The 12,523-nt window shown below is 42.0% G+C and overlaps 1 protein-coding gene across 4 annotated transcripts in view; it reads right to left on the bottom strand.

Annotated features, from left to right (window-relative positions):
- ARMH4 (armadillo like helical domain containing 4) overlaps window positions 1–11,575 on the bottom strand; it is a 132,405-nt gene extending 120,830 nt beyond the window's left edge. For all 4 annotated transcript variants that reach the window (XM_043920729.1, XM_043920730.1, XM_043920731.1 and 1 more), the window contains exons 1-2: window positions 11,454–11,575; window positions 1,196–2,579 (exon numbers count right to left, since the gene is read on the bottom strand). In XM_043920729.1, the coding sequence (XP_043776664.1) occupies window positions 1,196–2,522 (1,327 nt within the window). In that variant the 5' untranslated portion in view covers window positions 2,523–2,579; window positions 11,454–11,575. The remainder of the gene's footprint in view (window positions 1–1,195; window positions 2,580–11,453) is intronic.
- Window positions 11,576–12,523: the final 948 nt, after the last annotated feature.

The following is a 12,523-nucleotide window of genomic DNA, read 5'->3' as shown; positions in this document are numbered from 1 at the left end:
TTCTAGATGAGTTTCTTTTTGGGAAAACAAAGTCAAAGAACTTATATAGTTAATACTATGAGATAAATATTTACCTAAGGCTTTTTGGTAGTATCAGGGATGTGAGTATTCTTTACAACAATGTGTAAATAAGTATCTGACATTGTTGATTATACCATTTAAACATATAGCTATTTTTTTCACATTTTCTTATATATATTTATACATTTTCATAATAAAAGGTTTGAAAAAATATTAATCTATATCAGGGTTTCTCAGAGCTACTGACACTTTGGCTCCAATAAACCTTTGCTGGGGGCTGTGCTATGCTCTGTAGGATGTTCGCAGCATCTTGGCCTCTACCTACTAGACGCCCTCTGTTGTGACAACCCAAAGTGTCTCCAGAAAAAGGTAATGGAGATTAAGAGGTACAAACTTCCATTTGCAAAATAAATGAGTCAAGGATATGAAATGTAAACTGTGGGGAATACAGTCAATATATATGTAACATCTTTGTATGGTGACAAGTGGTAACTAGACTTACCATGGTGATCATTTTGTAATGTACAAAGTATCAAATCACTAGGAACTAACACAGTATTGTAAGTCAGTTATACTTCAAAAACAAAACAAACACCCATAGAAAAAGAGATCAGATTTGTGGTAAAAATTATCAGATTTGTGGCAGGGAGTGGTGGAAGGGGGAATTGGATGAAGGTGATCAAAAGGTACAAATAAGTAGTAGAGATGTTCAACATGACAGATATGGTGAATACTGCCATATGTTATATATGAAAATTAAGAGAGTAAATCCTGAAAACTCTCATCACAAGGGAAAAAAGTTTTTCTATTTATTTAATTTTGTATCTATATGAGATGATGGATGTTCACTAAACTTACTGTGGTGATCACTTCATGCTGTATGTAAGTCAAATTATGGGGGTGGGGGGATGACAAATTATTCCCTGTTAAACACCACTGGTCTACATACAGGTGTTATAGTTGAATGTTTTATACAAATACATTTATACAAAATGTATTTTTATCTATTTACTTTTGTTTTTCTTTAAAACTTAATTGACTTCTAAATTGTCACTTAAAAAAACATAAACCACCTAAAACTTAATACCATGCTATGTTTCAATTATATCTCAATTTTAAAAAAATCAAACAGAAACATTCCAAGTTAAACAAAGCTTACTTTTCTTTCTTTTACCTTTAAATCTATTTCCCAATGGTTGATGCACCTCAGACTCATATTCGGAGATGGAAACAGTGGTCTCTAAGAACATGGCACTGTTCTCCTTGGTGGATTCCACAAAGTCCGCAGTATCCTGGACCAGGTTCATGACAGAGACTTTCGGATCTCCCATTGGACTTGGGGGAGTAAAGGAACTCTGATCAGATGCTCTCTCACCCCCACGTGCCATTGGCAGGGTGGTCTCCATGTGTGTTTCCATTTCAGGCAGCTTCAGACTCACATCTGCAGCCTCTGTCGAAGCTTCGCCCCCTTCCATGCCTTCCAGACTGACATCGGCTGCTTGGGTTGTCTGAGATATTTCCAGTCTCACCTGTGTCTCTGTACTGTCTCCAAGCTCTGGGGTCTTTATCTGGCTTACACTGTCTAATCTGGTGTCATCCCACTCATCACTTACGACAGGAGCAGCTGCAACAGCTGTGCTGACACTCATCGTGACTGCTGGGGCTCCGAGCAGGCTGTCAGCTTCTGGGTCAACACTCAGGATGGACTCCGAGGTTGGGAGCCGGGGCTTAGTGGCGGCAGTAGCCTGGGTATTATCAGCTGTCATCTGGGAAGACTCAGTGCCTGCTGTGAGCTTAGAGCCAGGAAAAGAAGTGGTCTTATGTTCTGGGTTTGCCTCAAATTTCTCAGTCCTTGGACTGGTGGTTAGCATTTCTTTAGTATTCACAAGGGATAAAGGTGAATGCCCCAGACTAAGTCCTTCCGGGCTTTCAGTTGCAAACAACTGATCATCCACATAGCTCAGAAAACCTTGTGTTGCTTCAGTGGTTCCTTCCACAGTGGGCTGAATGATAGTACCACGGGAGGATTCCTCCCTCTCATCAATATTCAGAGAAGCAGTTGGCGTGACAGGGTTGGTTAACGTGGCCTTGGAAGGTCGGCTTTGGGGAGACATTCTCTCTGGCTGGCTAGAACCGGACACTTCTTCCCTTGCTGGGACCTCTGGCTCAGTAGCAGTGTAAATGTTAGAACCATCAGCCCGCATGAGCCCAGCTCCTACAGGAGGGGTTTCTTTGTTACTAGGGAATACTTTATTTAAAGACATTGCTGATGATCCGGCTAACACTATCATTGGATCTCCAGAGACCGGAGTGTACTTTGAAGTAACAGAGTCATTTTCTAGGTCATCTGTGTTTAGCCTCTCAGACTGTCCTTTTTCTGCATGAAGAAGTACTATCTCCCTTCTTTCCACGTTGGGGAAAGCCAGGCATTGTATGGCAAAGTTGAGAAGTAGAAGGCTACAGAAAGCCAGACAAATGTGTAATTCAATTGGTCTGCTCATAGTGGAAGAGAAATGTGCACGTAAATTGGTCGAGTTGACAATTCCAGTAATTGAGTCCTGCAGAAAAATAAAGCATATCAAACCATCATATAAATATATGTTGTAAATAAGCCCCTTTAAATTAAACCGTAAGTAAAATAATCTCCTTGACTTCTGTTCAGAGACAGTACATAGGAGAAGAATGTTCTATTTCTTTGTACCTTTGAGACTTGGATAACCCAGTTCATTTTTCCCTATTGAATTTTCAGCTGATTTAACTTGCAGCTCTCTAGCAAAGGGTACACATAGTTCAAGTACTAAGTTCATTGTTTTTTAAATATCTACTTGAAATAAACTACCCTTGAAATCACATTTGCAATAGTCTTCCCAATTCTTCTATTAATCATAGAGTCAAATGACTGCAGAAATAGCAACATGTCTAGGGAAATAAAAAGCAAACCTTAACATTTATTTATATTACATTCACAGAACCTTTTAAGTACATTTTAAAACTTACTAAATATCATCATAAAATACTGAATACCAGTTTCATTAAAGAGTTTTTAAAGTGTATAAATGACTCACAATTAAAATTTATCTTTAAAATATTTAAAGCATTTGTTTTCTCTGCAACAACTATAAAAATTATAGGCAAAATCTTCATGTCTCAAAACAATTATAAAAAGTAAAATAGTTAATGTAAATGAGTGCATATTTTGGGGGGGGGAAGCTCTTTCAGAGAACCAAAACACATTTTAAATTATCAATGTTTACTGAATACACATTATTGTAAGATTAAGATTTATTAAAAAAAAAACTACTCACACTGTCATTACAACTAAAATTATATCAAAACTGCTAATCTCCCCCCAACCTTAAGGGTTTTAGGTCTTTTTATCTACCCCATCATCAGAAAGTTCTTAGATACTGCAATTTTTCTAGAAAATTAAACCTAGGAATGAAAATTCTAAATCTAAAAATAAAACCCTTATCTTTATAAAAGTTATACTTTTCCTTTCTCCTATGTCTAATCATTAAACTATCAGGGTTAATTAAGCTTATGATGTGCACACACAAAATGTAAAAATTTATACTTTCATAGGGTCTTCTTCCCTTAAGAAGTCTGAACCTTCCACATGTTAATTCAGTTAGCCTTCCAGGCCCCTTTGAGACAGAAAAGGTCAAGCACTAAGGGCAAGATCTAGATAGCTGAAGAGAAAAAGAAGGTTGAATTTATCTACATGAGGAAAGAGGAATCCATGGATTCAGAGCTGAGGCCTCTTGCTGAACTACCAGCACCCAAATGAATTATCTTGGAGGCAACTTCTCCAGCCCCAGTCAAGCCTTCAGATGACTTCAGCCTCAGCTGCCATCTTGACTGCCACTTCTTGAGAGACCTGGAGTCAAAACCACTCAACTAAGCTACTGCCAAGTTCCTAGTACACAGACCTGGGATGAGACCATAAATATTTATTGCCACCAATAATTTTTTACCCGAAAAAATTACTTTGGGAGAACATAGGAATGGGAAGATACCATGAGATGGCATGTGCAAAAAAGGAACAGCATATCAGAGACCATAAATTTAGAAGCAGAAGAAAACTGAATCCAGAGATGACTAGAAGAAATGTAAGCCACCCCACCCAAGACTCTTCAGATAGTGAAGGGGATGCTAAATCTCCTCATCTGTAGGATGAGGGGTTGAAGCACTTATATTAAAACATTAAATTACATACAGGTAGCATACATTGTTTAAACACATTGTTTTAAAAGGAAAGAATCTGGGAAAGATATTTTAAAAAGAGGGAATAGCATGTGAACATTCTGGGAATTAGTTATCCCCATACTTCAGATGAGCCATAATGCAGCCCAGTTCACAGCCAGGCAGCAGGACTGGCAGCAGTATTTGGCCCGAGGCCTCTATTTTCCTCCCTTAAAACAAAAACCTATGATAGCTATAAAACAAGAGTGCTCACAGCTGATGACATATACCTTTGATTTCTGAACATACAGGCTGAACTGTAAATTATATAGTCAAAGTTACACAAAAGCTATAGAACTCTCTGGTTCATTTGTGACCTGTTCAGAGATCTGCTCTTTTCTAAACAAATATTTTTCCATTCAATGAAATATTACGTCAGGAGACTGACGATGTGGCCTAAAAGCTGGGTCTCCATGGAACAGTGTGTGAGACCTTACTTAGTTCTCTGACTAGGGATCGAACCTGTACCTCCTGCAATCAACAAAAGCACGAAGTCCTAACCACTGGATCACCAGGGAATTCCCAGCAGCAGAGTTTAGAAGGATATAGACTGGCATGAGAAAAATGAATCATAGCTTTATTGTTGATAAAACATGCCATGTGACACTAGACAAATACCCTCAGTCTCTCCTTTGACAGAATAAGGAGTTAAAAAAAAATAATCTTTGAAATCCCTCTATCTCCATGATTCCATTTTCTTATTTTATCTATAAAACACACAAGAAAAATGCAAATGTTTTCATATTCCCACAACTTTGTCATCAAGCAAGCAGGGCACCCAAATGATTGTATGAATGCTTCACATTTTATTCATATGTTCTGGAGTCATGTGGACTGAGAGGAGAATTTTATGAACAAATCAGATTTGGAGGGTAGAAGGGACAAACAAAAAAGATGTAATATAATCTCTATTGCCTTTCCAAAACAGATTTTTCCTTCAAGGTTTCATTTTCGTCTAGACCTTAGCTTTAGAATTTTTGTGTGAAGGGAATTCTGCCATGGCTCTAAAAGACCTTCCTTCTGTTATTAAGTGTCAGCCACCTGCTTTCTAAATTCAATTACAACAGGAAAAAGTGGGGTGAACTGCACGCCTATTCTATGTCTGTGTATTGCAGCCATATGCTCCTTCTCCCTACTATTCAAAGTGTCGCCTGAACTTTAAGAGGGGCAGAAAAGACAGCCTGTTGGAACTGCAGTAGGGAACACATCTGCAACTCAGATAAATTGGTAGATGACCTTCAAGTTCCAGATCTTTCTCTGTCTTTCCAAGCACAGCACAGGTTCACACAGCCACTCCCATGAGTTTGGAGTCCTTCACTGGGAGCTGCATGATGGTAGAGAATAAATAAGGAAAGACTGACTGTTGTCAATTCAGTGACAATATTTCCAAACCTAAGTAACCATCTGTAATGACATTTTAAAGGCTATAGGTCTTTTCTTTTTTTCCTCGACATTATCTCCGTTCCCTGGCAAAGTGCCTGGCACAGAGGAAATGCTTAGTAAATACTGGCTGAACAAACAAATCAATGTCTATAGCCCTTTTGCTGAAGGAGAGAGAGAGATTTCACTGCTTATTAGAAATTACGTCTTAATTATTTTAAATTAACTCAAATATCAGAATATTTAACAAATAAAACAAAAGATTTCTCTGACTTTTCCTTTTACACTGTGACTTTGGAGGCTCCTTTCTTTTCACTCTATCCATCAGTGCAAATTAATTCAGATACATGAACTCTAACCCAGTTGCGCACTAATAGTGGATATTAGCTTCTAATAGCTTAAAAAGCATCCTTTTCTGAGTCAGTCATAGCACTTTGTCTGTCATTCGCTATCAAGGTATCCTAATGGCTTGGCAGTCCTCTGAACAATTTACTGCATTTCTGCCACCAGTGAGCAGATAAGCTGTTCTGTCAAGCATTATCTTCAACGATCTTAAATAGATACAGTCCAGAATCTCTTTGTCAAGTCTAGGCATATTCAAGTTTCAAAGACAAATGAAAGACAACATAAAAAAATACAGCCTTAACCATCTTGTTAGACTTACTAATCAGGTGTTTTCAAACATTTGGTCAATAGTTTTCTAACCTAACAGTATGCGGCTGTTGTTCAGTGTTACCGAAACACAGACACAAAAGGGAACCAGTGTGTTCAATCATTTCATCAGTGACAAAGCTAATTTTTTCAAAGCAAATTGAGTTTCATGTATAATATATAAGGAACATGAGCACTGCCCTAAGGGTACTCAAGACACAGGAGGCCTGTAGAGTATGCCAAAAAAAAAAACAACAACAACTGGTGACAATCCGCCTGATATTTTCCTTTTGCAGGATAAACACGAATACCATAAATACCTGGGGTGGGGTTTTGGGGAAAAAGCTGCCCTTGATTTCCATCGTCTCCTTGTTGTTATTTGGGTGCTACTTCAAACACACTATCTTCATCTAAACTGTGGTGTCGTCTTGAACTCTTCTCTCCTATACATTCTAGATTCACAATTTCTGCAGGTCCTTCCCTCATAATATCTCTTGGAATTGTCCCTTTTTGGGAACACTGGGTTGTCATTATTTTATCTGCCTCTTAATTTATTATCCTGATCAGATTCTCTCCTCTCCAATCCATTTTATACAATCTAGATGGTTTAGTCTTAAGGAAAGAAATGACAATAATCAATCAAAAATGACATGGCTACCATTCAGGGATGCCAAGTGTTTTAAGTGTCTTATATAAATTATTTTATTTAATCCTTTACAACAACCTAATGATACAGGCATTATCATTATCCTTCTCTCTCTCTCTCTCTTTTTTTTTTTTTTTTGGTGAGAAACTACCAGCTTACAGAGGTTAATTAACTTACCTGTGTAATCATGTCTGTTAGTCATCAAGTTTCCTGTCTTTGCGACTACAACTCTACCTTCCCCAAACACATCATTTAATGTTCCCAAACATATAACTGCCAACCTCCATATCTATAACTTCATATCATCAGTGCCCAGTACAAACCCATTGCCAGTTGGATATATTGCCCTCTTACGTGCCTTGCTCATTTCAGCTTCCTAAGTTTTGCTCACGGCACTGCACTAGCCAGAATGCTCTCTCCTTCTTCCCTACCCCTGGTATCCAATCCACGGTCCACCAGGTCATGTCCTATTTACTGACTGTTATCACAAAACTGCCTGGTCCATTCTCTTCCTGCCCCTCTCCTAGCTTCTCCAGCACAAACCATCACATCTGTTAAGTCTCGTCACCTCAAATAAGGTTAACTTCTGTGCATGAAAACACTAGTCTTTCAGCTTCCTCTGCCACACAATTGCTAATCATGGTAGACACATGGGAGAGGTATTCAATTTTTAGTGGTATGAAATGAATATAAATAACCATTTGAAAGTGAAAGTCACTCAGTCGTGTCCGACTCTTTGGGACCCCATGGACTACACAGTCCATGGAATTCTCCAGGCTGGAATACTGGAGAGGGTAGCCTTTCCTGTCTCCAGGGCATCTTCCCAACCCAGGGATCAAACCCAGGTCTCCTGAAGTGCAGGTGGATTCTTTACCAGCTGAGCCACAGGGAAGTCCAAGAATACAGGAATGGGTAGCCTATCCCTTCTCCAGTGAATCTTCCCAAGCCAGGAATCGAACTGGGGTCTCCAGCATTGCAGGCAGATTCTTTACCAACTGAGTTATCAGGAATAACCATTTAAGAATGTGAAAAAGAAGGTTCGGAATCTCTCTTTAACACTGTAAGATTTTCAATAACATTTCATGGCTTATGTTTTGTTCATCGCCTAGTCAATTTTGGCTACTTATTCAATGTGTGATTTTAATAACAGTAGTAATTTGTGTATTCTCATTTCTCCTGTACTTCAAATTTTTTCAGAGTTTATTTCATTAAAAAGAGACAGAGAGATCACAGAGGAATAAGTTTCAGAGCTTCAGGTCAACTTGCTTCCCAATTACCCCTTCACCTTTCAAAATCCAATTAAGTAACAGTAATTCTTTGATTGATAATGGAAGAAGAAAACTCTTTCCCTTCTTTGTCTTAATATCTCCATTTTGTGTTTTTCCTGCTCCTTAATGATTATTTGTCATTGTCTTACTTTCCTTTAATTGTTAAGGTTCTCACTGCCAACACTGATCCGTTGGTCTGAAGTGGAGCTTATCAAGACTGACCCTATTAACCCAGCTGTGGCACACAGCATTAAGGTACCCCATCTCTGATTTACTGTGCTTTGGGTGACTGTTACTGGCCTGATTTATTGGCTTTAAGATGATCTGACCCCACTCATCCTTCACTATAAATTAAGTGGCTGGGATGACAGATGATCCTTTCAGTAGCATGTTCAACCACAGTAGGAGGAGAGAGAACAGAGTAACCACAAAGTAACCCACAGGAGGAAAGAGGCATGGGCTGACTGGGAAGAGGTAAGTAGGCTGGGGTCGAGATGGTTACTCTGGCAACTGCCAGCAAAGTGCTTTACCATTCCTGCAGACCACAACTAAGTTCTACACATCAAGCCCACAAGCTTTATTCTCTACAATTTAGCAATATAGACAAAGGAAGATAGCAGTGTGTATCACTCTAGAGCATCACCCTATTCCTGGTAAAAGAAGCTGGACTTAAAGATTTAAAAGTTGGCTTCGACTTCCAGCTCTACCTTGGGCAAATCACTGAAACTCAATTTCCTCTTTACAAAATGGAGATAACAATGTTCATTCTGTTTTCTTCAAAGATGGAAGAGGGACCAAATCGGTGATAACAGACATAAAAATGGTTTGAAAAAAATGTTTATGTATCAAGCAATTTAAGATGTATTGTTGTTGTTCAGTCACTCAGTCATGTCTGACTCCTTGCAGCCCCATAGACTGCACCACACTAGGCTTCCCAGTCCTTCACCATCTCCCAGAGTTTGCTCAAGCTCATGTCCATTGAGTCGGTGATGTCATCCAACCGTCTCATCCTCTGACGTCCCCATCTCCTCCTGCCTTCAATCTTTGCAGTACTACCATGCACTCCCCTCAAAATACAGAAATGTGAGCAGTCTGAAAGATCCATAACACCCTTTTCCCCTCAAGCTATTTCCATGGAGCTTCCCCTTTCAACTTTTCATGTAGACAAAGTGACCTGGGAATTGTCTGATGTCTGCAGAATTCCATCCTAATCAATCTTGTTCAACAAGCTCCTGTCCATCCATTATACAGTTCCTTTCAACAAGCCAATGTGACACTTCATTTCTGTTCTTTGTAGTTCACAAACCTCATTTGCTTAAAAAGATCTCTAAATACCAGCTAGCAGGAGAAAGTAATCCCCAGGTAGACATTTCAAGGAATAAACAAAATATCTAGTATTTCAAGCTGAAACCTGATTCAGATACTTTTCTTATAATCACCAAGTAAACACTACGTGAAAGAACAGGACTGACTACACATCTTAATTAGAGAGTAAGCTTTCATTTTACAGAGATCAAACTCAGATTATTCTCTCTGAATAGCCAGCTTCCCTAAGTGAGACTAAACAGAATTCAATGAAAAAAGAAAAAATTCCTTACACAAGTTTTCAGGCAAACACCTGCAGAATAAATAGTGAAGACCACTTTTAGTTAATGAGTAGAAATTTTCCATAACAGGTAAGCCCATCCTCCACATCCTCCTATACTTATGTTTAGCATCAAACTACTTCTGTAAAACCAAATTATGATATTGAAAGGTCTAGCAGGAAATGCCGAATATAATATTAAGAACCTCCCGTGAAAACAAAGACATCCACATCTTCTTAATTGGCTCTGTTGCTGTAGCTACCTTAGACTTGCTGAGTCTTGGGAGTTTTGTGAATAAACACAATCAATATCAAGTCTGTTGCATAAGTGCTTGGTTCATTAATATGACAAATATAACAACTGCACCTCATGCATAAGAGTAAGTCAGGCTACCCTTAAATTTCTACTGTGTGTAAATGCTCTGATACTGTGAAATCTCACCTAGTTTTGAGTTTCTTCCAATAGATGCTACAGTGGGATTCTGCCGGCAAGTAAGGAGGAAGCGGGTCAGCAACTGACTCTGTAGGTATTTAAACAAGACTCCTTGGAGCCCAGCAGTATCCCTTGTGATCAAGAAAATTCACAAAGGAGGGGAGACGTGCAAATTCTGGCCACACATTTTGCTCCCTACGGCAAAAATCCTTCCGAGTTTTTTGGATGGTCTTGTGAGCCACTCCCCCATTCCCTTAAGTTGCAAACTAAAACTTTCATAGAAAGAAGGCAGACTCTGAAATCAGCCTTTAAATCCTCTCCTCCACTGCAGCTCTACACTAAAATGAGGATCCAAGATCCTGGCCGATCCTTGGCATCAGCTTGGGAAGGCAAAGATTTCTCATCTTTGAGAACTCCAAACTCCTGTGGGTCCTATATTTTGAGCGCCTGGCAGATTTTCCGCCAGCCAGGCTCTACACGTTCGGAATGTACGCAAGTCTGGTTCTGTCAGTGACCCGGACGCACAGGAGACATCTGGGCACCTCCAGGTAGCACCTTACAATCATTCTGGAGTCTAACCCACAGGCCCTCTTTCCAATCAAGTGACCTTTCCAAGGACCATCCTCTTGCCGTGTCCTGGGGGACCGGTCAGGGTCTGAGCAAGGAGGTTCTGTGACATCCCTGCGCGAAACACTCAACTGTTTGTTCTCTGCAAAGTAACACACTTCGGTGACCACTGCAGCCCCCACTCGCTCCTCGGCTGCTGACCACTGACTGGCGTCAGGGACATTGCAATCAAAGCTTTCAAAGGAGCAGATCTGAGTCTTCGGGAACTTCTCTACCACCGCTGTGAGACTGAGAGGGGAGGGAGAGAAGAAAGAAAAGCCCACACAAAAGCAGCCAGCCCTGCAAGCTCCGGCAGCACAAAGGCCCGCTCGCTGGTGCGGAGCCGTGAGGCTGGGCTGAAGAGAGGAGTAAGGCTAGTCCTCGGAGGCCTGCGCGCCGCGCCCCACGCTCTCGGAGCTGCCCCCGCGCACCCCGAGCCGGGGCACAGCGTTCTGGCGGCGGCGCGGGGCGCACGCTTGGGGCGCCCCGGGCTGCCGAGCTCCTCCGACCGCACAGCTCCCAGGGCGGCCCCGTGCCGCCAGGGACTCCGGCTCCGTCTCAGCCGGCCGCCCCGTCTGCAGCCAGGGCCGCCCGAGTGGCGGAAGCCGAGCCCGTCCTCACCTGTGAACCTTCAGCAGAGCAGCGCGCAGAAGAGAGCGGCGGCGTCCGCGCTCGGCATCCCCGCGGCGGCCCCTGCAGCGGTGGCGGCTCCCTCCGCTGTCTGGGACGCCAGGGGGAGGGCGCTTCGCTTTGTTGCTTATTCATGAGGCCGCGACTAAGGCTGGGGATTGGGCGGCAAGAAGATGCGCCCGCCCCGGCTCGGCGGGCGCGGACAACCCGAGCAGTCGCCCGACGCCCCTCCGCGCCCACTTCCCCGCCTCCGCTCGGGCGGGTCTTACCCGCGTCCGGGCTCACGAGACCCCTTTGAGACACACAGCCTTTCCGCCTCTCTTCGCTGTCTGGGCTTTCGCGGCAGTTCTTCCTTATTCCCTCCAGAGAAGAGACCAGGCCAGTGTTTTCTCTAAAAGAGCCCGAATTTCTCTGGTCCTTGGTTGGGTCGAGGGGCGCAAGTCCGAGGCCGCAGGTTGTTCCTGGTGAAAACTACGGTTTTGGACTCTTAGCCGTGCCCTTAAGTAGGAACCGGTACAGTAGCCCCACACCAAGTGTTCCTTTCTCAGTCAGATAAGTAGTAATAAGTACGGTTTATTGAGCCCGTACTTCTGCCAGGCGCAATGCTAGGAGCTTCACTATTTGTAGTTGTTTAGTCGCTAAGTCGTGGCTGACTCTTTGTGACACCATGGACTGGAGACCACCAGGTTCCTCTGTCTCTGGAGTTCTCCAGGAGAGAATTCTCCTGGAGTGGGTTGCCATTTCCTTCTCCAGGGGATCTCCCCGACCCAGGGAACCAACCTGCGTCTCCTTCATTGGCAGGCAGATTCTTTTCCGCTGAGCCGCAAGGGAATCTGCTTTTATTAATAATCTCCTCAGTAACCCTAAAAGATAGATATTGGTAAACCCCACTTAACAAAGGAGGGAGCTGAGGCTGAAGGCTGTGAACTTGCCCAAGGTTTTATGGCTAACGTGGGCCCCGGGAATTCATGACTTACCTTCTTGAGTTCCTGAAGGACTCAATTTCCTTTACCTGATATTCCTAATATTGGATAGAAGGAGGTGTCAGAAATCCAAAAGCC

The sequence above is a fragment of the Cervus elaphus genome, chromosome 12, assembly GCF_910594005.1.
Source record: "Cervus elaphus chromosome 12, mCerEla1.1, whole genome shotgun sequence".
NCBI lineage: Eukaryota > Metazoa > Chordata > Mammalia > Artiodactyla > Cervidae > Cervus > Cervus elaphus.
Note: the sequence above shows the minus strand (reverse complement) of the source record. Positions and strands in the feature narration are given on the sequence as shown.